Here is a 25,349-nt window from a genome sequence, read left to right on the forward strand (position 1 = left end):
TAAGAGAGACACCAACAATATATTTTTTATTTCAAACAGTACTCTGTTGTATTCCAATATAAATCAGCCTATCATCATATCAGCAATGATTGTATCAGCAAAATGAGTAATTTCTTTTCGACACTATCTGTGCAAGCTTAAAAGACACATAAACAAATTTAATCTAACACTAGTTTAGCTTTAGCAATAACTATAGGTTCCATTAATTGGTCCATTTAATATTCCTTGTCAACTTAATAAATATGTAAACTTCACAGACACACACACACAGAGTAATCTCTCTAGGAGAAATAAATGTTTAGTGTTCATTCTTCTGTATTTGTAAATTAAATACATTTTGTGTTGAACTTAAAAGACAGTGGAATACTGCCAATAATGTCCTGATGTGAAATGTTGAAAACCACCTCCTTCTTTTTTTAAGGTAACATCACGAAATCATTGTTGCTCCATATTCTGGGGAAGATTTGGCTTGGTGCAAATCAGCTTGAATTCTGAAGTGTGTTCTTGTTTCCATGGAATAATGTTTGTAATTGCGCCTAAAACAAAGTAGATATATTGTGATAGGTACGTATCTATGGCACTTTCATATCATCTTCATATTGCTTAACAAACCTGTTTATTTATTTCGAAGCATTTATATCCCATCTTTCTTGCCAGAGACTGCACAGGGCAGCTATTAAAAAAACCACAGAAAAATGATAAACCTACAATACAATATCATAAAAACATAAAGAGGAAGCTAGGATAAAAACATAACCTACAACCAAACAACCCCCAAAATTGTCTTCAACCACTAACCAAGCAACATCCTCCCCCAAAGACAAAACAAAAAAGCCTGGTTTTAGCACAGCATCTGGTGTAGTGCAGAGTAGGCCTAACCAGGTCTTTGTAGGGAGGGAATTCCACAGAATTGTTGGTGCCATTACCAAAAAGGCCCTGCTGCTGGATACTTGCTGTATCTCAGAGGGCATGAGCACCTGGAGCAATGCCTCAGGTTATGATTGTACTGTGCAGGAAAACACAAACAAGTGAAGACTGTCCTTAAGGCATCTAGGTCTCAAACCTAGATTTACAGCTTTAAAAGTTATAACCAGCACCCTGAATTGAACCTCGAAGCAAACTTGAAACTAATGCAGAGTATATAAAGTTGGACTGATGTGCTCCCAGTAGACAGTCTCTATCAAACGCCAGATTGCTGCATTTAATATCAATTGTTAATGAACACTTTTCATGGGCAATCCCACAATTACCTCCAGGCTATGCTAATTATAGCCAGGCTAATTATGGCTAGATCAGACCTAGTTAAGTCTGCAATTGGCCAATGCTGCTAAAAGGTGCTCTTTGCTACTTAGGCCACCTGAGCCTCAAGAGAAGGCCCAGACTGAGAACACCCACCATCCAAACTTGACCTTTCAGGGAGTGCAACCCCAGCAAGAACAAGCTGAATACCATCTCCCGGGACGTGCATCCAAGTAACAGCATCTTCATCTAGTCTGGGCTTGTTCTTGCCCATCCAGTCACCAAACGTTGGTTCCAGGTCCTCACCAGGAGCTGATGACTCTGCAGCTCAGATCTGCAGGAAACTTCATTCAGCAGTTTCATATAGTCATTGAACAGCAAAAATGACAAGATGGGGCTTTCTGGATTCACCCAGACCAGTGATTCCCGAACTGTAGTTTGAATATTTGCAGGCTTTCCTTGTAGATCCCTGTAGACGAGTCTCTATTGGTTCCATACCCCTCTTTTGCCTGATGTTTCACCACAACAGTTAAGCAATAACTGCTTTTATGGTTATACAACAAATGCACTATCATTCCTCCCACTAGTTTTCGTAAGTTATCACTGTTACTAATCTGACATATTTCCATGTTGATGCTGAAAATTTCAGCCCCTAAGGGCTGGTTACTACCTCTTTCCCAAAATGTAAATCCAACAAAAATGTATTATGACAAGATATTTAATTATTATTATTTTGCTTTGGGTACTTGCATCTTGTACATCTAGTTCAGGGTCTCAGGAGTGTCTCTTTCAGTGGAATTGTTCAGGATCTCTTTCTACTGCTGCAAAGAACCACTTGGAGGGAAGGTTCGGGAATCACTGCTGCAGGCCAAAGGCCAGGGTGTTGAGCAGAAGCCCCCCAGCACCACCATCTGAACTCTACCCTTGAGGAAGGAAAGGAGCCATGCATATAAAGTGTTACCCAAACAGGGCTGTCCTTAAGAGAGCTCTGGCAGGGTGCAGGGCCTGAGGCAAATCAGCCAGTGTGGGGCCCTTTTCAGTTAATTACAAGATTAACTGAAGGGTTAGAAGAGCAGGGCCTGGGGTGCTCACCCTGCTAAGGACAGCCCTGTATCCAGTCCCATCATTGCCAAGAGGTCCAGAAGGATACCATCGTCGATGGTACAGAAAACTGCTCACAGGACCAGGACAAGCTACAAGGCCACACTTCCCCCTCCATCTCCCAGCACAAGTTGTCACCTGGGTGATGAATGCTATTTCAGGCCCAAAACCTGACCAAATGCCAGATGGTAACAGGTCCAGATAAGTCACTCGCATCCAGGAAACTCTGGACCTGGGAGGTCACCACATGCTTGAGCACCTTGCTCAAAAACGAGGTGTTTGGCACAGGATGGTAGCTGTTGTGATCAGAGGAATCCAGTTAAGTATTTTCCCCTTCCACAATAAAGGGTAAACTACTGCCATGTTCAGCATAGCTGGAGTGTGCCCTTCTCTTAGAAAGGCATTGATCACCTCTGCTGACTTTATCTGCTGGCTTTATCCTGATCTTGCTGTTTTAATCGGCCAAGATGGACAAGCACTGAGCATGCACATGGCCAGTTGCACAGTTCCTAGTATCCCGTCGACACTTTCAGGAGGAACAGAACAAAATGAATCTTAATAAAATCTAATCGTGTGTGCCCCAGGAGCCCCCATGGCAACCACTGCATCACTGGAGATAAAGACACATGAGGCTTTATCAGCAAAGTGCCTAACAAACTGGTCACAGTAAGCTACTGCTGAGGACTGCACCTTCTCCCAAGGAGGGTGAAATTGTAAGACCCTTCTCTACTTGCAACAGCACACAGCTGAATAGCATTTAGCTGACAGGGTGGTGGTGGTGGTGGTGGTGGTGGTGGTGGTGGTGGTGGGGATTCTTGCCACCAAGATTGCCTCCATCAACACTCCAGCCATCACCCTTTCCATTTAATTGCTTCCAGCTTTCAGGAAAACTAAGAGATTGATTTAGCTCTGAGAAGGAAGAGGGTGCTTAGCAGCAATTGTGTTTACTGCCTCAGTCATCTCTGTATTCTACAGAAGCCCAGCTTGTGTGAAACTGCCCCATACCCATGAGAATTGATGGCCTCTGTTCTTGTGCTGACATAGGGCAGTGTGGTTGTGTTGATGTGGTGATGTCAGCACACCTTGTTGGCACGGCTGGCACCCAGCAAAAGCAGGCTGGCAAATGGCAGGCAGGGAGGCAAGCAATACTGGTGGGAGGGGGCAATAACAGGCCACAAAAGGTAGGCAGTGGCAGTCCCATTCTTGGCCCCAGTGCCACTTTCAATCTCATGATGTCCCTAATAGACAATATTGCAGCTGTTCGTTGGTTGGTTGGTGCCTGGCATTTACCTGAGCAAATATCTAGAGACCTGATTCTGCCCCCCTATAAACAAAACTTTGAGTCTATACTAGCTGTTAAATGTCCATAACAGTGAAACAGTGTTGCCTCAAAGTCCAGATCCCATCTTTAAGCTTTGTATTTATGGAGGCAGCCTTACATTATCTTATTGTATAAAATATTCCCCACAAAATGTCAAATGAAACTGTAAAATGAGCTCCAAGTTCATGAAAGTAGAAATAAATGTACCACTGTAAAAGTGTTATTAAAAAGGACAAGAAGTCATCTTATAAATATATGAAGCTACCTACATATAAAGTTAGACCACGGGACCATCTATCCCAGTACAATCTGTTCTGACTTGCTGTAGCTCGCCAGTAACCCAGGTAGAGGAGAGCTTAGAGTTTATTACAAGTATGAATATGACAAATATGTATATACTGCTTTTCAACAAAAGTTCCCAAAGCGGTTTACACAGAAATAAATAAATAAATAAATAAAATGACTGCCTGTGCCCAAAGGGCTCACAAATCTACAAAAGAAAGATAAGACAGACACCAGCAACAGCCACTGAAGGAATGCTGTGCTGGGAATGGATAGCTTAGGATCACTCCATCTTCTTAACAATCTGGTGAATCAGGTTCTCTCATGAAAGCTGAATGTATGGCCTCCTGGGGAGCATGGCCATCAGGTATGGTTCTGCTCCACCTGCCCCTATACTTCCTGAAATGAGTTGTGTGTAGAGGACTTCCATCCATAAGGCTCAATGTGTAGCTGCCAAGGGTCACTACACGCATGGCCAGCAAGCATGGACCACTTCCCTGTATTTACCAAAAACAGAAGAATTTTTTTAAGAAGAGAGCTATATTGTATATGCCTGGATAAGAACATAAGAACAGCCCTGCTGGATCAGGCCCAAGGCCCATCTAGTCCAGCATCCTGTTTCGCACAGTAGCCCACCAGATGCCGCTGGAAGCCACAAGCAGGAGTTGAGGGCATGCCCTCTCTCCTGCTGTTACTCCCCCGCAAATGGTACTCAGAGGCATCCTGCCTTTGAGACTGGAGGTGGGGAACAAGAGAACCCATTACGGGAACTTTGCTTTCAGCAACATCCCAGGGCTCAGCACTCTCTAGTCCTGTGGCTGCAATTCATCAGGATCATCTTCTATGCAACTCCCATGGCAGCAATTTGCTAAAGTTGTGTTCTTGCATGGCAGGTTGCTGGTGTTTCAAAAAAAGGAAAGAGCATTTTTGAAGTATTAACCCTTCCAAAAATAATCAGTGTGTTTGCCCCTGTGCACTGCATGTATTTTGGGATGCTTGAGTTGGTTTGTTTTTTAAGTGTCTGAAATTTGTGCACTCAACTTACAAAATGAGGACTGAGTAAACAAAAGCAGCATTAAAAGAATGAAAGAAAGAGAAAGCATTCTGAAAAAAACTACTGAAGAAATATTGAAGCCAGGGAACATTCAGCATGGATTTACTGAAAGCACACTCATTCATGGGACTTAGACATTGTATTACAAAAAGGTGGCTACACACTAGTAAAGCCAAGAAAGTGGTCCCAGACATAGTAGATGGAGCTGGATGAGTATTTATCCCTTCAGTGCTTGGGATTTTATTTTCCACTATGCATTAAATTAGATCATTTAAATAAATGACCTGGAAAATGTGTAGCAATGGTAGACCTTGGCAAAGACAAGGGCCTATAGATATGTCAGTTCTTACAGTGAAGACCAAGCATTAGCAATTGGTACAGATAGGGCAAAAGGAGTAATTAGAACAAAAAAGGGCCTCTCAATTTAATTCTTCCATTATTTCTTTTTAAATCAATAGTATGGTAGCAAGATCATTCATTAAATGTGGTCACTATTTTTTATTCCACAACCAATGTAGAAATTAAGCGTCTGGATTGCAGCTGTAATGCTCTGTATATGGAGACAGAATGTGGATGTGTGTTTATAGCTGCTTTTACTGACTTCTCTCCTGTTTCACAGCCTTGCTGATATGAGGGTATGGATTTAGGTCACAAAGAAGCAAGCATCATTTAAGAATCAGCATGCTCACATTCCCCCATCCCCAAACGTGAGTCTGCAGTTTTCCATGTTCATTACCTGTTCTTCTCTTAATGACTAGGATGGTTTTTTGTTTTTGTTTTTGCCCTTAATTCATTCAGGAAGAAGCTCAGCATAGACCAACATTAACATTTATTTTTCTAGGGAAGGAATCTCTTATATTAATCCTCGTAGACGTGCCCGTGGGGATGCGTCCCGGCACCCAGCAGATTGGCTGGGTGTCGGAGGATCTCCGGGTTGGCTGGGCGGCAGAGGCTTGCAGGACGCCGTTGGCTGCTGCCGGGGGGAAATGGTGGCGGTGGCGAGCCTGGGCACGCCAAGGAGGCAGGAGGCGGCAGCAGGAGGGACCGGGCAGGGAGACAGAGACAGGGAGGTGGCGTGCTTGGCTCCGGTGGCAAGGCGGTGGTGGTTTTGGGCCCGGCCACGGTGGTGAGGTGGCAGGCTCCTGAAGAGCACCAGGGGGGAAGTGGGCGGCAGCTGGCAAAGCCTCCGCCACCCTGAAGAGCGTGTGGGGGGGGAAGCGGAAGAGGCAAGTGGGGGGGCCAAACCGGGTGGCGGAGGCCTTGCCCCCCCTGACTGCCAGGCCAGCCAGAAAGTCAGGCATACCGGAGTAGGGGGTGCGCGACCCCAAAGAGTGCACAGATGATCTGTGTGGGGTCGGCTAGTACATAAGAAATGTGCACACAGTATATAAAATCTATGCAATACAGGGGCCCCTGTTCTCCGTATGAACAGTGTTGCTGTTCTGAACAGCCTTTTTAAAAATTGCCTGGAGCTCTGAATATAGTGCGGGTTTATTATAAAATAGCGGATTTGGAACGGTCATGCTCTCTATAGCATAGTATATCTAGAACAACAGAGTAAACATACTCAAAGTGTTCAGCAAGTATCTTCTACCATGAATCAGGGTTCCGTAATCCTGGGGTTGGGGCTGTAACTCGGTGACAGAGCAGATGCTTTGCATGCAGAAGATCCCAGGTTCAATCCCTGGCATCTTCTGTTAGGGCTGGGAACGGTCTGTCTGGAACACTACTGTGTAGGCAATACTAATACAAGGCAGTTACCTATCTACACCTATGTACAGACCCCCAAGCATTTCTCCTCCTCTTCCTGAATAAAAGCAAATGCATTTGAGCATCTTCTCATTTGCTCCTACAGATGTTCCATGAATACATGTTTCTTTGCTAAAGGATGACATGCAGCAAGTCAGTTGGATGGTCCAGTGGGGTTACTTTTAAGGAACATAGAGGGTGCCCTTACCCACCCACCCCGTCACATTTCCCCTGCCAATGCTGGGGGAAAGCTGCTGGCACAGGGCTGCTGCGTACCTCCTTGCAGCCCCGGTCAATGTAAAACTGAAAGTGCCCGATGTGCATGCAAAGCACAAGGGGCAAGAACAGGGTAGAACAGGTCTTAATCAGACTCCTATGTGCCAGGTCATTGCCACCCCTGTTGGTGTAACCCTGTATCTGCAAAGAGATGATGTTAATTACATCAAGAGATTATGTTAATTATTCTGAGATGATGGGATGACGCCATCCCATTAAGATGATGTTAATTGTTATGATGGGATGACGCCAGATAATGGGATGACGCCCTCCCATGATTAAGATGATGTTAATTATTCTGTTGAAGTCAGTTTAAAAACCCAGCTGTCCCACCTCCTTCCTCCCCCATCACCACACTAGAGGACAGAATTCCAACTGGCTGCAGCTAATCATGGCACACTACCAGGAATATATAGGACCCACCAGAAAAACAACAACAACCAAGATACATCCATCAGGAGCCTCACCCCAACTCCTGAGGCCGCCAAGATAAGATTCTCCACAAAGGTAGGCAAGGGATGAGGAGCCCAGAAGCTGTGTGCATAGATTGATTCCTCATAGAAACTATTAGGAACATCTGCGGAACACACTGTGTCTTTTAAATTCCAGCGAATTCATGCCTAAACAGGGTATTTTCCTAGTAATTAGAGGCATAATTAGACACTGCAACACAGTCCATAATAGTCTGATGTAGAAAATGTGGTTTAGGTCGAGTCATTGCTATGCAGCGGTAATCAGTGATGAAGCTGCGAAATCAGAAGCACATGCGCTCTCCCTGACAGCCCCCATGGCCATGCCCACCCCAACAGCCAGAGAAGCCAAGTACCACCAGTGCTCCATCCCTGCACATCCCCCCTCCACTATACCCCTGGTGGTAGTGATAATCCTTGTAGGCTGTTTCACCCTTGTTTCTTGGCTCCATTTTTACTTTTAATTACCTTACATTATAAACCCGCCTCATTAGATATTTGTGCAGTCCCTCATAGACAGGCCTCTTGTTTATTCTTGGGCCTAGAGAGGCTTCCAAAGGATCAGCAACAATCTACAACTTTAGTCCCTGTCTCTATGCAGTTCAGATCATTGAGGGTGAGCAGGTGTTTCAACAGGCTTACTTTGCTCCCTCCAGGATCTTTAGGGCTTCTTCTCTTTTTTCTTGGTCCAGATATAATACAGCAAGTTCAAGAAGAGCATTTGGAATTAAGTAATGATCATACTTTATCTTCTTCTCACTGCAGCATAAAGGAGAGATAGCAACAGAAATGTAATCTGAAAATAGCAATACTTTAAATATACAGATAGTAAAGTCATTTGGGGTTGAAAAGGACTTATCCACATAATTTCAGTGTATTCTAGGTTGTTAAATAACCCATATTTTGTGCACAAATACATCCTTTAACCATTCCTGCACTTCTGAAACCTCGTTTGAGCATAATGTTCACAACACAGACACAATGAGCCATGCCTTAAATGTTACATAATGATCCTGGTCAGAACAGATATTATTTTCCCAGAGAGACAATATTGGAGGCACCACCCAATACTGAAGAAGGAAGAGGGAAAATGAAGAGGGAAATGCTCCTTTAGAAGGGACCCCTTCCATGGATGATGAGCCCATATCCTCTCGCAAAGGGGATACTCCTCTGGGGGGTGGGGACCTCCTTGTAGTGGGTGATTCAATCATTAGAGGTATAGAGAGATGGGTTTGTGACCCGTGTGTTGACCACATGACGTCTTGCCTGCTCGGTGCGAAGGCTGTGGACACCATGCAGCATCTAGATAGGCTCTTAGGCAGTGCTGAGGAGGAGACAGCTGTCGTGGTGCACGTCAGCACCAACGATGTGGGGAAATGTAGTCAGGAGGACTTGGAAGCCAAATTTAGGCTGATAGGTAGCATATTGAAGTCCAGGACCCCCAAGGTAGCATTCTCAGAAATGCTACCTGTTCCACACACAGGTACAGTGAGACAGGCAGAGCTGAGGGGTTTCAATGTGTGGATGAGACGGTGCCGGGAGGAGGGGTTTAGATTTTTTAGGCACTGGGATATGTTTTTGGGGAAGCAAGGCCTGTACAAAAGGGACGGGCTGCACTTGAACCAAGATGGAACCAGACTTCTAGTGCTTAAAATCAAAAAGGGTGCAGAGTAGCTTTTAAAATGATGCCTGGGGGAATAGCCGATAGGAGCTGGGCAGTATCCGGTTTGGCAAAAGCCATCCTTTAAAGTGCGAGGGTGCAAAAGATTAAGATAAAACAGAAGGAGACAGAGCAGAACCACATAAAGAGCAGACAGAAGCCTGTGCGAGCTGGCCAAAGGGTCAAAAGAAAGATAGCATATATCAGGTGAGAGATACAGCGTATAGGTGCTTATATGCCAATAACAGAAGACTCCGAGCCAAGATGGGTGAGCTGCTTAGTTGCTAACACAGAAACATAACAGGGCATAACAGAAACATGGTGGAAGAGTGAGAACCAGTAGGACACTGTTATCTCTGGATATAAATGCTATAGAAAGGGCAGGGAGGGGCGCCTTAGAGGTGGAGTAGCACTGTATGTTAAAGAAGGGATAGAATCGAACAAGCTAGAAAACCTAGGTGGACTGGAGTCCTCCACAGAAACCCTGTGGGTGACAATGCAAGGCCTGAAAGGGAACGTGCTACTGGGGATATGCTATCGCCCTCCAGATCAAAACACTGACAGTGACTGGGAGTTGCAGCAGGCAGTCAGGGAGGCGTCAAGGAGAGGCAAGGCTGTAATAATGGGTGACTTCAATTTCCCACACATAGACTGGGTAAATTCACAGGTAATGACAAAGAGGTCAAATTTCTAGATATGCTGAATGACTGTGCCCTAGAACAGTTGGTCTTGTAACCAACCAGAGAGAAGGCGACCTTGGACTTAATCCTGAGTGGCACCCAGGACCAGGTGTGGGATGTCAGTGTCATCGACCTTTTAGGGAACAGTGACCATAGTGCAATCAAATTCAGCATACATGCGGGGAGAGAATCACCAAGGAAGTCTAATACAGACATTTTGAATTTCAGAAGAGGAAACTTTTCCAAAATGAGGAGTATGGTGAAAAGAAAGTTGAAAGGGAAATTCAGGAGAGTTACTTCACTCCAGAGTGCATGGAGTTTACTCAAAACCACAATACTAGAAGCCCAGTTAGACTGTACACCCCAAAGGAGGAAAGGTACCAATAAGTCCAGGAGGATGCCAGCATGGCTAACGGGTAACGTCAAGGAAGCCATCAAAGGGAAGAAGACTTCCTTCTGAAATTGGAAGGCCTCCCCAAATGAAGAGAACAGAAAGGAACATAAACTCTGGCAAAAGAAATGCAAGGTGACAATAAAGGAGGCAAAAAGAGAGTTTGAGGAACATTTAGCTAAAAGCATCAAGGGGAATAACAAAACCTTCTTTAAATACATCAGAAGCAGGAAATCTGCCAGGGAGGTGGTTGGACCATTAGACAATGAGGGAGTGAAAGGGATTATTAAGGAGGATATGGAGGTTGCAGAGAAACTAAATGAGTTCTTTACATCTGTCTTCACGGCAGAGGATATCCAGGCTTTGGGGGGATGGAGGCTAAAGAACTGAGTCAGATAGAAGTGACAAGAGATGAGGTTCTAAACTGTCTGGAAAAACTGAAAACTAACAAATTGCCAGGGCCGGATGGCATCCATCCAAGAGTCCTCAAAGAACTCAAATGTGAAACTGCCGACCTCCTTGCTAAAATATATCTTATCCCTGCAATCGGGCTCTGTACCGGAGGACTGGAAAGTAGCTAATGTAACACCGATTTTCAAAAAGGGATCCAGGGGTGATCTGGGAAATCGCTGGTTAGCTTTACCTAACCGGCGGGGCAAGCTGGTTAGCTTTATGTCCATTCCAGGCAAATTGATGGAAAGCATCTTCAAGGATAAAATTGTAAAGCACCTAGAAGAACAGGCCCTGCTGGGAGTGAACCAGCATGGCTTCTGGAAAGGTAAATCTTGCCTCACCAACCTTTTGGAGTTCTTTGAGAGTGTCAACCACTGTGTGGATCAAGGTGATCCAGTTGACATAGTATACTTAGACTTCCAAAAAGCTTTTGACAAAGTTCTTCATCAAAGACTCCTGAAGAAACTTAGCAGTCATGGGATAAAGGGAAAAGTACATGTGTGGATTGCTAACTGGTTGAAAGACAGGAAACAGCGGGTAGGTATAAACGGAGAGTTTTCACAATGGAGGGAAGTGAGAAGTGGGGTCCCCCAGGGATCTCTACTGGGACCGGTGCTTTTCAATTTATTCATAAATGATCTAGAAGCAGGGGTAAGCAGCGAGGTGGCCAAATTTGCAGATGATACCAAACTCTTTCGGGTAGTGAGGAGCTCCAAATGGATCTCTCCAAACTGGGGGAGTGGGCGACGAAATGGTAAATGCGGTTCAATGTTGGCAAGTGTAAAGTGATGCACATTGGGATGAAAAACCCCAACTTCAAGTATACGCTGATGGGATCTGAGCTGTCGGTGACTGACCAGGAGAGGAATCTTGGGGTTGTGGTAGATAGCTCATTGAAAGTGTCGACTCAATGTGCAGCAGCTGTGAAAAATGCTAATTCCATGCTAGGGATCATTAAGACGGGGATTGAAAATAAAACGGCTAATATTATAATGCCCTTATACAAAATGATGGTGTGGCCACACCTGGAGTACTATGTACAATTCTGGTCACCACATCTAAAAAAGGACATTGTAGAACAGGAAAATGTGCAGAAGAGGGCAACCAAGATGATCAGGGGCCTAGAGCACCTATCTTATGAGGCAAGGCTACAACACCTGGGGCTATTTAGTTTAGAAAAAAGATGACTGCAGGGAGACATGATAGAAGTCCATAAAATCATGCATGTTGTAGAGAAAGTAGATAGAGAGAAATTCTTCTCCCTCTCCCATAACACTAGAACCAGGGGTCATCCCATGAAATTGATTGCCAGGATATCTAGGACCAACAAACGGAAGTACTTTTTCACACAACACACAATCAACTTGTGGAATTTTCTGCCACAGGATGTGCTGACAGCCAACAACCTGGATGGCTTTAAGAGGGGTTTGAACAACTTTATGGAGGAGAGGTCTATCATTGGCTACTAGTTGGAGGGCTAAAGGCCACCTCCAGCCTCAAAGGCAGGATGCCTCTGAGTACCAGTTGCAGGGGAGTAACAGCAGGAGAGAGGACATGCCCTCAACTCCTGCCTGTGGCTTCCAGCGGCATCTGGTGGGCCACTGTGTGAAACAGGATGCTGGACTAGATAGGCCTTGGGCAGAGGCGTAACTAGGGAAAATGGCACCCGGGGCAAGCACTGAAATGGTGCCCCCCCACCGCCCCCCCCCCAACATACTACATTATACTTAGGTTTTTCCTCACAAGCACCCGCCACTGCCGCCAAGCCAGGCCACTGACTGGCCGCCAGGCGCCAGCAAAGCAATGGGGGGGGCGCAGGCGGCGCAGAAGGGACCGCTCGTGGGGAAGGGGGCACCAACGCGCTCCCTTGACTGCTGCAGCGCTGCTGCACTGAGCAGGAAACATTTGTATTAACAAAATTTTTTAAAAATTTTAAAAAATTTTTGGTCATGGCAGCGCCCCCCACGTGACCAGAAAAGATGGCGCCCGGGGCATGTGCCCCCCCTGCCCTCCCTATAGTTACGCCTCTGGCCTTGGGCCTGATCTAGCAGAGCTGTTCTTATGTTCACCCCACACCCTCTTCCATACATAGAATTTAACATTTAAACTGGGATTTACTAGGTTTCCTTGTATGTGGAATTGCCATGAGTCTTTAGTTCGGGAATACTACTACTTCTACTACTGATACTCATATACCGCTCTTCAACCAAAGTTCTCAAATCAGTTTACATAGAAAAATTAAAAATACATAAATAAGATGGTACCCTGTCCCCAGTCACCTTAAGTGGCGCAGCAGGGAAATGCTTGACTAACAAGCAGAAGGTTGTCGGTTCGAATCCCCGCTGGTACTATATCGGGCAGCAGCTATATAGGAAGATGCTGAAAGGCATCATCTCATACTGCGCAGGAGGAGGCAATGGTAAACCCCTCCTGTATTCTACCAAAGAAAACCACAGGGCTCTGTGGGCGCCAGGAGTCGAAATCGACTTGACGGCACACTTTACCTTTACCCTGTCCCCAGTGGATTCACAATCGAAGAAGAAACAGAAGACAGATACCAGCAACAGACACTGCAGGCACGCTGTGCTGGGTTTGGACAGGGCCAGTTTATCTCCCCCTGCTAAATAAAGAGAATCACCACTTTAAAAGGTGTCTCTTTGCTCAGTTAGCAGGGGAATAGGATTGTGGGGTAAGGGAGATGCTGTGTACAGATAAAAAGTGGTTTACCTTATTGAATGCCATGTTCTATGTTAGTAAAGGGGCAGAAAGCTGTGTGCAAGCCAACTACCATCATGCTCACTTTTTCTCCAGAAAAGCAGAGTAGGACCATGCCCTACTTGAGGATTCAGAAATGAAAATGGATTTCTGCATCTTCAGTCTTCACTTACAAACAACCTCTGATGAGCTACAGATTCTGAATCTTCTGGGCACTGACATCTCTTCCCCCCCCCCCCAAATTCAATCTGGGCACTGAGATCTCAGACAGAGGAGATATGACAATGGCACACAGCAGTGTTGTGTGTTGTGTTGAATCTCAATATTGTATTGACTGTCCAGAGGAGATGTGACAGGGTCAATGCAATGTTGCAACTGGACAAACTACAGGATTCTTGCAGATCTGTTGGAAGCAAATTGCACAAGTGGCCTCCTTCACTGTAGTCATGGATACATAGTGTTAACAACACAGTGGCACAAAAGGCACAAATCTATTGGTAAATTTTACATTTACAAATGTAAACTATTTACAAACATGCAAGAGATTCATATGATCTATATCATGTTGCAGGCTGGATATGCACCAGTGCACAATTGAATTTGGAAATCACAGCAGAATTTATGTTATAACAGTTGATACCCTGGGGTGAAGAGCACTATCAGCACTGATCTGCCCAGTACCAATTTCTGATTTTAGAGACACAAACTATCCTTCCATTTCCTTTTGCATCAGAGTGGAATGAACCGCGGGCTGATTAATACTCAGGCACAGAGTGGGATACAGGATTGCCAGGTCCAGTCAGAGGCTCAAGCATCATGTAGCTGTGCATCCAAAATAGCATATCCATAGTTGTTCTCTTGGCACAATCTATATCATTGTGTCATTATCAAAATTATTTTGAATCAACCTTAAAACACTAAAAGAATCCCTATGAAGACACATTTTAGAGAGATAAATCTGCTCAAGGATTTTGAAGGTTTGATATCATTATTATTAGCCAAGTATCTCTTAGCGTGCTTTTATCCCCTATTTGGGATACTTACTTTAAATGAATGTAAGTAAAGTGATCTGCTTTTGAAATTTTGCCAAGGTGTTTTAAGCATAAGCCTTTTAGCAGCTTTATCACACACTGGTCAACAAGCAAATCTGTAGCTACAAGATAAAGCAACAACAAATTGAAGTAATTTTGTGCACACAGTCTGGGTTCGCCCCCTTTTGTTATTATCTCAAATCACTGTGCATACCCCCTACACAATATAGCCTCATATCAATGTGAGCATAACTAAACAGAATTCAACCAGTGCCACCTCATATTAGCTAGCTATCAGGCCTATATACACATGTGGACAAATGTGTTGGTACCCCTCCACGAAAAAAGAAGAACCCACAATTGTCTCTGAAATAACTTGAAACTGACAAAAGTAATTGGCACCCATCATTGTTTATTCCACATTTAACAAAAATCAGACTTTGCTTTAGTTTAGAGTCTTGATGCAACAGAATATTTCAAATAATAACACAAATGAAAATGGTATGGACAAAAATGATGGGATCCTGAACCTAATATTTTGTTGTACAACCTTTAGAGGCAATCACTGCAAACAAGCGATTCCTGTAGCTATCAGTGAGACTTCTGCACTTGTCAACAGGTAGTTTGGCCCACTCTTCCTGAGCAAACTGCTCCAGCTGTGTCAAGTTTTAAGGGTGCCTTCTCCAGATTGCATGTTTCAGTTCTTTCCATAGATGTTTGATAGGACTCAAATCAGGGCTCATAGAAGGCCACTTCAGAATAGTCCAATGTTTTATTCTTAGAAATTCTTGGGTGCTTTTAGCTGTGTGTTTTGGGTCGTCATCCTGTTGGAGGATCCATGACCTGTGTCAGAAAGTACTGCTTTCTGACACTGGGCAGTACGTTTCGCTCCAGAATGTCTTGATAGTCTTGAGATTTCATTATTCCCCGCACAGACTCAAGGCACCCCGTGCCAGACGCAGCCAAGCAGCCCCAAAACATAACCGAGCCTCCTCCATGTTACACAGTAGATATGGTGTTCTTTTCTTTGAAAGCTTCATTTTTTCGTCTGTGGACATACAGCTGATGCAACTTGCCAAAAAGCTCCAGTTTTGTCTCATCTGTCCAAAGGACATTCTCCCAGAAGCATTGTGGCTTGTCAATATGCATTTGAGCAAATTCCAGTCTGGTTTTTTTTTTAATGTTTTTCTTTCAACAGTGGAGTCCTCCTGGATCTTCTTCCACTGAGCCCACTGTCACTCAAAAAGCGACGGATGGTGCGATCAGACACTGATGGACCTTGACCTTGGAGTTCAGCTTGTATCTCTTTGGAAGTTGTCCTTGGCTTTTTGTCTACCATTCTCACTATCCTTCTGCCCATTCTGCGGTTGATTTTCCTCTTGCGTCCACGTCCGGGGAGGTTGGCTACAGTCCCATGGACCTTGAACCTCTTAATAATATTTGCAACTGTTGTCACAGGAACATCAAACTGCTTGGAGATGGTCTTATAGCCTTTGCCTTTAACATGCTTGTCTATAATTTTCTCTCTGATCTCCTCAGACAACTCTCTCCTTTGCTTTTTCTGGTCCATGTTCATTGTGGCACACACGATGATGCCAAACAGCAGAGTTTTACTTTTCTCCGTTCCAACAGTCTGAATGACTGATTGCACGATTGGAGACGTGTGATACTAATAGAAAACAGCTAACTTGAAAAATCACTCTAATCCAATTATTTATTATCTTTTTTAGGGGTACCAACAAATGTGTCCAGGCCACTTTAGAATATCTTTGTAGAATAAGCAATACTTTATCTCTTTTCACACTTGCTTTGCTTCACTCGATGACATATCAAAGGCATGCAGGTATACATGGGAAAATTGCTTTTCATTTAATCACTTTTCAGGAGGCATAAAACACTTTTTCAATGAGCTGTAAGGGTACCAACAAATTTGTCCATGTGTGTAGCTTTGCAAAGCATAATAAGATACCTCAATGTGGTTCTCAAAGATAAACCTCATGGGCTGTATAGCACAAATGACATATAATGTAACTCACATGCTGAAAAGAAACAAGGAATGAATGAAAAGAATTAATTATGGTGAGGATGTGTGATTACATCTGTGACAAAATACACAACAAAATTATAATCACCATGTCCCTTCCCACTAATGATTACCAGACTGACAAAAGCAATTGGGATCTGAAGCAATATTTATTTTCAACTTGTTGAAGGAGGACTGAGCTCCCGGCAATCAAAAGAAAGCAGCATGCCTGGCTAACACTAGCTATCTTTTCAAATAAATGGATGGCAACAAACCTTCTGTCTACAGGATTAAAACTAAGGAAATGAAGCTTTTATTTTATTTTTATTTTTTAAAGGACAAAACCTGTGCTTGACCATAGTTGCTTCACAGAAAGCCTCAAAACTATTTAGGGAAAACTAGATCTACTGAGATGAGAGGGGAAACTGTCAAGCCATGCAAGCAAAAATGAAAATGTTGCTGATGGGGTTCCAAAAATAGAGTCTGGAAATAAAGTGGCAGTTCTTGTCTGCAGGGAGGATCCAGATAAACACACTTGAGCAAGGCATCAGATTCTCCAGGCTGACCTAAATCAGTTCTATGAGTTCTTGAGGTCTTGCTGGCACACAGTTTCACAGAGTCCGCTGCTATGGCCCGTTATAAAGTAAATGCAAGAAAGCCCATGTGGCTTGCCTCATTTGACAATAGCATTTTGTTTTATTAATTTGCACTAAATGTAACTCAGTATATACATCCTGTGAGTGAGTGTGTGTGATGTGACCGATGGTCATACCTGGCCACCTGCATATGGAGAAACCTCGTAACTTGTGAAGTGTAAAGAAGATAAAAGAACGAGAGGTACGATATAAGGAAGCAGGATTGTCTTAATATTATTTATACAGAGGTGCTCTTACTCCTGGATGTCCAGGTGGAAGTCTAGGGCCTCCACACCCCCTGGTGCCCCCCCCTAAATCTCCTTAGTCTGTCCCAGGTGGTGTGGTTGCTATGCTGCCAACCCACACTGCACCGGGTGGCCGGGTGTGTCTGTGATCTGCTCTGGGCAGCCCAGTGTGACCTCTGCTTTAGAGACAGAGAAGGGAAATAAATGTGTGGGATGGGAATATGTGAAGTTGTGTGTTGCAATGTTTCTGCTAATGTATATTTTGCATAAATATACCTGTTTTATATTCTTACATTCTTGTGAGTTCAGCTGCTGTTTGTGCTCTCAAGAACCCACATGTTAAAAACACTGTGTGCGTCATGCTGTGTGTGTATGTGGGGGGGATGATGCTTAACTTGCAGGGAGAGGGGGGCCTCCAGCCAGGAGGGGGGCTCCAAAGGCCTTGAGGTCCAGGCTCCAAAATTACCTAGTCCCACCTCTAGAATTATATACCTCTTTTCATTGAAAAAGTTCTCAGAGCAATCTACAGAGAAGAATAAGATAGTTTCCTGTGCTCACAGGGCTCACAATCTGAAAAGAAATACAACAGCCACAGCCACTGGAAGGTGGCTCAATAGAGACAGTTGCTCTCTACCTGCTAAATATAAGAGAACCATCATTTTGAAAGCCATCTGCTAAATATAAGAGAACCATCATTTTGAAAGCCATCTCTTAGCCCAGTTAGCTGTGGTCTTAGCTGTAATGAGAAAAGAGGCATTCCTAACTGCTATATTTCATTGATTGAAGTATACGCATATTTGAAAGTCCTGAATGTCTAATATCTGGGCTAATAAAGAATGGCCAGGTTAGAATGCCATCATCCTATGGTCAATTTAAACTGGGACTGACATCTGACAATAAGAACTGGCAGGTGGCAGATAAGAGAATGCACTATTTTAAAGAACATTTCTGAGACTAAACAGAAGGTTTTTTACAAGAGATCTCTGCTAGACACATCCTCTCTAAATAAATTTTAAAAACCCTTTTCTTCTGCCTTTGCATCCTGTTGGTAGCCTGCTGTGATCCTATACCTTCTGAGTCACTTGTTTCCTGTATCATGTTTTCACTAGAAGCTATAGCTATCATAACATAAGCAGGTTAATCTCTTTCAACACAGAAATGTGACTGAAGACAGTCCATTATATGCAGAAAGGCTGACTTCCCATGCTTACACCCAATGAATAAATGCAAACATACTCTTGGAAGTGACACATCTCTTTCAAATTAGCTCAGGTAATTAAAGTAGTGATTAATTCAGATAAACAACCATCAGAGCATTGCTACTACTTGTATCATTAACTGACACATAAGCCAATCAATGACTAATGAAAGATGTATTAGAGATTTAACTTCCTAGAGCTCTGTAGAGAGGGACAATAACTGCCTACACCCTCTGCAATGATGCACCTTCGGAAATTAGACATGAGTTACCTGGCTTCATTTCCAGGGCTGCTCCCGCCTCTACTAAGGACTCCAATATACCTTCAGTCAGATCAGGGCACTTCCCAATCACTGCATAACCATTCCAGATATACATCATTTCCTAGAAGTGATCAGAGAGTAAAGCATGTAATTTGACAGTGGAGGAATCAAGTTTCACATTCAGTCAAATAATTGGCTGGTTAGTTCAAATACATTATGAATGTAGCCCTCAAAGTTTCATATTTGTCCTCCCTGAACCACAGAGCCCCAGCCTGCCCACTGTCTTTCTGCCTTCAGTTTGCCTTTATGAGTTTCCCCCAGATCCACTTTTTACTCAGCTCTTTGTTTCTTAACTCCTTATTTTTTCTACTCAACATTATCTCAAAGCAAAGCATTTGGACTCACTGCCGACTCTGTCCTCCTTCCTTGGTCCACCCCCGACTCACAACTCTTTCCCACTCAGTGGCAAGTTTAACTCCCATCAAGCTGGACTTGAACTGGTTTGGACTTGAACTCGACCAGAGCCCGGCTCAATATGCACAAAACCAGACTAGGCCTGGTTCGGGTCTGATTCTACTCAAACTGTACTGGGTTTTCTGGTTTTGTGCACATCCCTAGCTGCCAGTAGGCAATATTGAGCTACTGGACTCAGTACAAAACAGCTGCACATGTTCACTGGCCCTCATCTCCTGTGCCATTCAGTTCTCTACTTCCTCTACCTATAGTGTTGTCAGATTCCAACTTCTTCGTCCATTAACTAATTTCTTCAGCCATCTGCTTCAAGATTCCTTTCCCTACCTCCTGGACCTTCTTTCTACTCAGATTTCCAGTCTGCCTATACTGCTGCTCCAACCCCTAGAGCTGTACAAAGTTTTTCCAAGCTAAACTAATATTTAATTTCCCTCACAGAAGCCTCGCGGATTGACCAGATCCGAATTTGCTGACTTGTTCAGTCTGGCAAGGTAGAATGTTCTTGAACATTCAATATCATAGCAGCTCAGCTAATGGCTAAAATATATGCAGACAGACAGGCGACAGGACAATTTTTGCAATATATAAACTCAGTAAAGGAAAACAGTTCCTGGCAACAAGCAAATACAGCTGAGAGGTTGCTCCCAGTGGAATGGATAACTTGCCCCTCTATCTTCTTTTCTTTCATGCTGATAGTGTAGTCAGTGCCCCTTCCTCAAGTGAATATGAGCAACAGATAATGTATTAACACTGTCAGTACCCAGACAGCTTAGTTATTCAACTTTGCCATCCTGCAGCTTAACTTATAGAGCAATCCCTATAAAATCCATTGGCAGAGCCAGACTGTGGCTGGTGTCTTTAAGAAAAGCAGTGCAAAAATATCTCCTCTCTCCCTAAACATTAAAACAGGCGTGCAAAAAATCTAGTCCACTCCCTCCCCCTTACAAATTAGAAGTCAACTAACCACAAAGGCAACAATTATAGAATGAGAAATATGTACCAGAATTTGTTTTCTTCTCCCCCCACCCATACAAACTTTTTCCTTTTGTATCAAGTTTATTAGATTCTAAGCCTGCGAGCAGTATCTGTTCTTTTGGATAGCACCTAGAATGTTTTAGGTGCTTAATAAAAATTATTAGAATCTCAAAATTCATGTCTTAAACGTTGCATTTCTAACCATTATAGTTTCGGGGAAAGACTGAAACTCTGATGTGCACTTGTGGTCAAAAAGGGACTTTTGCAAATGCAACCACTGAGACTATACTTGACCACTAGGGGCCTGTCCCATGATAATGCATATTACTCAGAAAAGCATTATTTTCCCTCAGACTAAGAAACATCTTGGATCACAGAAAAAGCAAGTACAGGGGAATTGGCTTCAGGAAGCACAGACAGAAGTATGTACTGGGGGGAGAGAGAGAGGAGTTCATTCGGAGATATGGACCCAAGAAGGAACAGAAGCTATGCAGAGGAGGAATATTAGAAGACATACTGTACATCCCATTCACTTGTTATATTAAACATGCATACCAACTGCATACAGTGGGAAAGTTCTCAAAGCAGTTTACACAGAAACAACAATAATGGGAAAGAGACTATTCCCAAAGGGCTCACATTCTAAAAGAAACACAAGGGAGACACCAGCCACAGCCACAGGAGACCTGCTCTTTGCTGATCTGTACACATGTGTCATCGTTTATCTTATATTCAACATGTATACAGCAGTACATGCAATCTGTACTCTACATTTTCAAGGGGTCCAGTCCACATGTTGACTTTTTAGATCAGGGCTGCTCAACTTCGGCCCTCCTGCAGATGTTGGCCTACAAGTCCCATAATCCCTAGTTATTGGCCATTGTGGCTGGGGATTATGGAAGTTGTAGTTCAAAAGCAGCTGGGGGGCCTAAATTGAGCAGGCCTGTTTTAGATGAACACCTGTACAATAAGTCACAGGAAAATGTGTATGCACACCACCACCCCCCATAATACGTGAATAGCCCTAAAAGGACATGATAACATCGGCTGCTCCATCACTTTGAAGAGGAGAGTATCTCTCTTACATGCAGTCTCCTGCTACTGGTGCTTATCGACTCAACCTGCCCCTCAATCTAGCAGCAAACTTTAAGTCTGCTGTATGGACAGACCTTAAAAGACTGTCCATAAATACTTATATAACACAGTCTATTTTAAACTGTTTGCATCTGCATAGCAATATAAGAAATAGCAAATCAACTGGAAAAAGAGAAGGCAAAAGTAAGTGCAGGAAGTGGGAGGGGAAATGGCATGAGAGCAGAGGGGCAGGGGAGGAGTCTGATGGCTGGAAGAAGATGTGTTTACACCTCACGTCCTATTTCAAATGTTACCTAGTATCTGAGTGGGTAATACTCAAGAGGGGAAGAAGTACAAGATGAAATGCAAGATGAAGGGTAGGGACAAATAACTTCTGAAGGATGCTAGGAAGGTGCAAGTATTAGAGCTATTCGTATTATTTGATAGCAAAGTATGAAATTCCTGATTCTTTGTAATCTATTCACATTTTTAATCATAACTTCATAGCTGCTTTGGAGTTAATTTGTTATAATTCTTAGAGAGCCAATAGTTCTGTTGGGAAATTGTAGTGAAAGTCTTCCTCCTCCATAATACAAATAAATTGATCCTTGTTATAATCACAGACCATTCTAGCAGGATTCTCTATTTCCAGACGTAGCACAGAGAAGGAAGTTAAGCTTAGCCTTGCAATATCCAGTTCAAATGATGGGTATGACAACTAAAGCTAAAGTGAGGTAATGGCTAAGAGACTGAATGATGAATCAGTAAGTCCACAGTTCAAATGTCACCTCAGCCATAAGGCTCACAATGTGGACACCCATCTCCATCTGTAATTTGGGGATGATACTGGCCTAACTTAAAAAGACTGCTGTAAGGATGACAGGGCAGCCGTAAGAGGTGCAGCGGGGTAATGCTTGGCTAACAAGCAGAAGGTTGCCAGTTCAAATCCACGCTGGTACTATATGGGGCAGCAGCGATATAGGAAGATGCTGAAAGGCATAATCTCATACTGCACAGGAGGCGGCAATGGTAAACTCCTCCTATATTCTACCAAAGAAAACCACAGGGCTCTGTGGGCGCCAGGAGTCGACACCAGCTCTACGGCACACTTTACCTTTAAGGATTACAGAGAGGTCACACACATGCTCCACTCTGAACAAATTAAACTGTGCTCCAAATTTAAATGCTTCAAGCACTGCCTTTTAAGAACATATTTTTAACAACTCATATTCTAGGCAATATTTGAATATATTTTGCTACTCTTTTTAGGACAAGGGTGTTGCAGTAATGTGAATGAAGAATACTGTATTGTGGAAAAGGTCTTCTAATGGATCAGCCAGTAGGACCATTTCCCCCCTGCAAAATTTCAAACCATGCACAATTTTGCTGCTGTTAACAGAGCTCAGCCTGCCCATTCAACCCAACTGTACTCTTTCGTTCTCGGAGAGAAGTGAACTCCCAACATCTCAGCACCATCTTGATTTATTTATCTCAGCTCTGAATATGCATATCTTCAGAAACATGACACAAGGATAAACGTTTTGCAAAGGTTCAAAGACTGCCTGAACAAATACAAACAAGCCATTTCAACTTATTCTATGTCTCCCTTTTAGCTGCTGTTTGGTTTAAGTATTATCTTTGCTAAATACCCTACAGATTTGATGTTTTAAATATCTTCACAGATTAGAAACCCATTTAACTGAAGCAGTACTCATAAGCTTTATGTATTGTGCTATCTGAGCGATTCCTAAAGAACACAGAAACTATGTTTTAGTCAGGGTTACTCAGTTTTTCAAATGAATAAAAATCACAGTACAAACTGAACTCTCCTTCATAATTTAAAAGCTTCCAGCAGTAAAAACCGTTCCATCCAAATGAACAGGCCTAGCACAGTTAACAATTAACAAACTGCTTTAAATTGCCTAATGCCAAATTTCAAACTTTCTTAGTTTGGAGCTTAGTTGATCATGAGCGCCATCTCCTGTCTTTCTGGTGCAAGTACATGGAGATTGGAAAGAAGGCAGATCATCGCTTATAGTTGGGTGGGTGGGGTGGATTGCAAGAGACACTTGTTTCTATCCGTGCTCCTTTATACTCAGAGACCAAAGTTACCGGACGCAGATACAAATTTTTATAATCATTAGAAACAAAAAGATATTACTATGTTTACTCCCACAAAGCAGAACACCATTTAAGGCCCAGTAAAAGGGGATTCCAAGTATTTTATTTATTTATCTATTTATTAAAAGGTTTAATATACCGCCCAATCCACAGACTCAGGGCAGTGTACAAAACAAGAACAGCATTTGAGATTTAAAAAAAAAAAATTAAAAGGGCAAACGCTTGGCAGAAAAGAAATGTCTTCAGTAAGGTCTTAAAGATTGAAAGGGAGGAGGCAGACCGAATCCGGGGTGGGGGATAGAATTTCAGAGTGAAGGGGCGGCAACAGAGAAAGCCCTTCCATGGGCCCTAGTACCTCTCTGAGACCAGGGACCAAAAGAAGGGCAACCTGAGAAGATCTCACAGAATATCTGTAGGTTAGGACTGGCTGGGAGAGGCGGCCCTGAAGGTAAACAGGTGCTAAGCCCTGAAGGGTTTTAAAGGTAAGAACCAGCTCTTTGAATTAGCCCCAGAAGCAAATAGGTAACCAGTGCAGCAACTACAGAAGACGTGTCACACTATCATATCTTCTAGTGCCCATAATCAGGCGGGCTGCCGCATTCTGGACCAACTGAAGCTTCCAGGTCATCTTCAAAGGCAACCCCAGGTAGAGCGCATTACAATAATTCAGACCAGAGATGACGAGGGCATGAGTTACCATTGCCAGGGCCTGCCAGTCAAGACAGGGCCACAACAGGCGGACCAGCTGAAGCTGGGCAAGGGCACCTCTGGCCATGGCCTCCACCTGCTGCTCGAGCAGAAGCCAAGAGGAGCCCCAAGTCACAGACCACCTCCTTCAGGGGCAGCGCAAACCCGTCCAGAGAGAGACTCAGACTTGGCAATTGGCCAGATCGAGAAGTAAGCAAAAGTAAATTAGTCTTGGAGGGATTAAGTCGGAGCTTGTTTTGACCCATCCAGATCCTGACAGGTTCCAGACACTGAGCAAGCACAGAAATGGCATCTTTGGAATGGCCTGGGGTGGCAATATACAGCTGAGTATCATCAGCATATTGATGGAATCTCACCCCCAACTGATGGATGACATGCCCCAGCAGTTTCATGTAGATGTTAAGAAGAATGGGTGTGAGAACCAAGCCCTGAGGCATCCAACAAAGGTGTGGCCACAGGGCAGAGAACTCACCACCAATACACACCAACTGAAAGCGCCTGCTAAGGAAGAAACGGAACCACTGCAAAACAGTGCCCCCCCAATACCCAACCCGTGCAATCTCTCCAGAAGGATACCATGGTCAATGGTATCGAAAGCTGCTGAGAGATCTAAAAGGACCAAGAGAGGGGTGCTACCCTCATCAAGGTCACGATACAAGTAATCAACCAGAGCGACCAATGCCGTTTCTGTGCTATGCTGTGGCCTGAAACCTGACTGACAAGGATCTAGAAAATCAGCTTCATCCAGAACTCTCTCAACCTGGGCACATACAATCTTCTCCAAAACCTTCGCAAGATAAGGAAGGTTGGAGATTGGTCTATAGTTATTAAGGACCTCAGATTTGAGAGAAGTCTTCTTCAAAAGAGTGCGCACCACATCCTCTTTTAAGGCTACTGGCACAGACCCCTCACGAAGAGAAGAATTCACTAACTCCTGAAGCCAGGATTTTACATTCACGCCAACTACCCTAATAAGCCAGGAGGGGCAGGGGTCCAGGCTACAGGTCGCAGCACCCATACCAGAGAGCACCCTATCCACATCCTTGGCCTCAACAGGCTCAAAAGTATCCCAGATGACATCACAGTACAAGGACTCCGTCATCTCATTGGATCCTGTGCAATTGGAGTCCAACTCCCGCCAAAGGAAAACCACTTTATCAGTGAAGAATCTAGCAAACATGTCACAGCAGCCAGATGGAACCTCCATTGGATCC

The 25,349-nt window shown here is 43.8% G+C and overlaps 1 protein-coding gene across 1 annotated transcript in view; it reads right to left on the bottom strand.

The window, feature by feature from the left end:
- The window catches only part of TTC39A (tetratricopeptide repeat domain 39A), a 37,125-nt gene continuing 11,776 nt past the window's right edge, over positions 1-25,349 (bottom strand). Inside the window, 2 exon segments of the mRNA XM_053242560.1 lie at positions 1-536; positions 18,796-18,907. Coding sequence (XP_053098535.1) covers positions 436-536; positions 18,796-18,907 — 213 coding nt within the window. The 3' untranslated portion in view covers positions 1-435.

This window comes from Hemicordylus capensis, chromosome 4, assembly GCF_027244095.1.
Source record: "Hemicordylus capensis ecotype Gifberg chromosome 4, rHemCap1.1.pri, whole genome shotgun sequence".
Classification (NCBI taxonomy): domain Eukaryota; kingdom Metazoa; phylum Chordata; class Lepidosauria; order Squamata; family Cordylidae; genus Hemicordylus; species Hemicordylus capensis.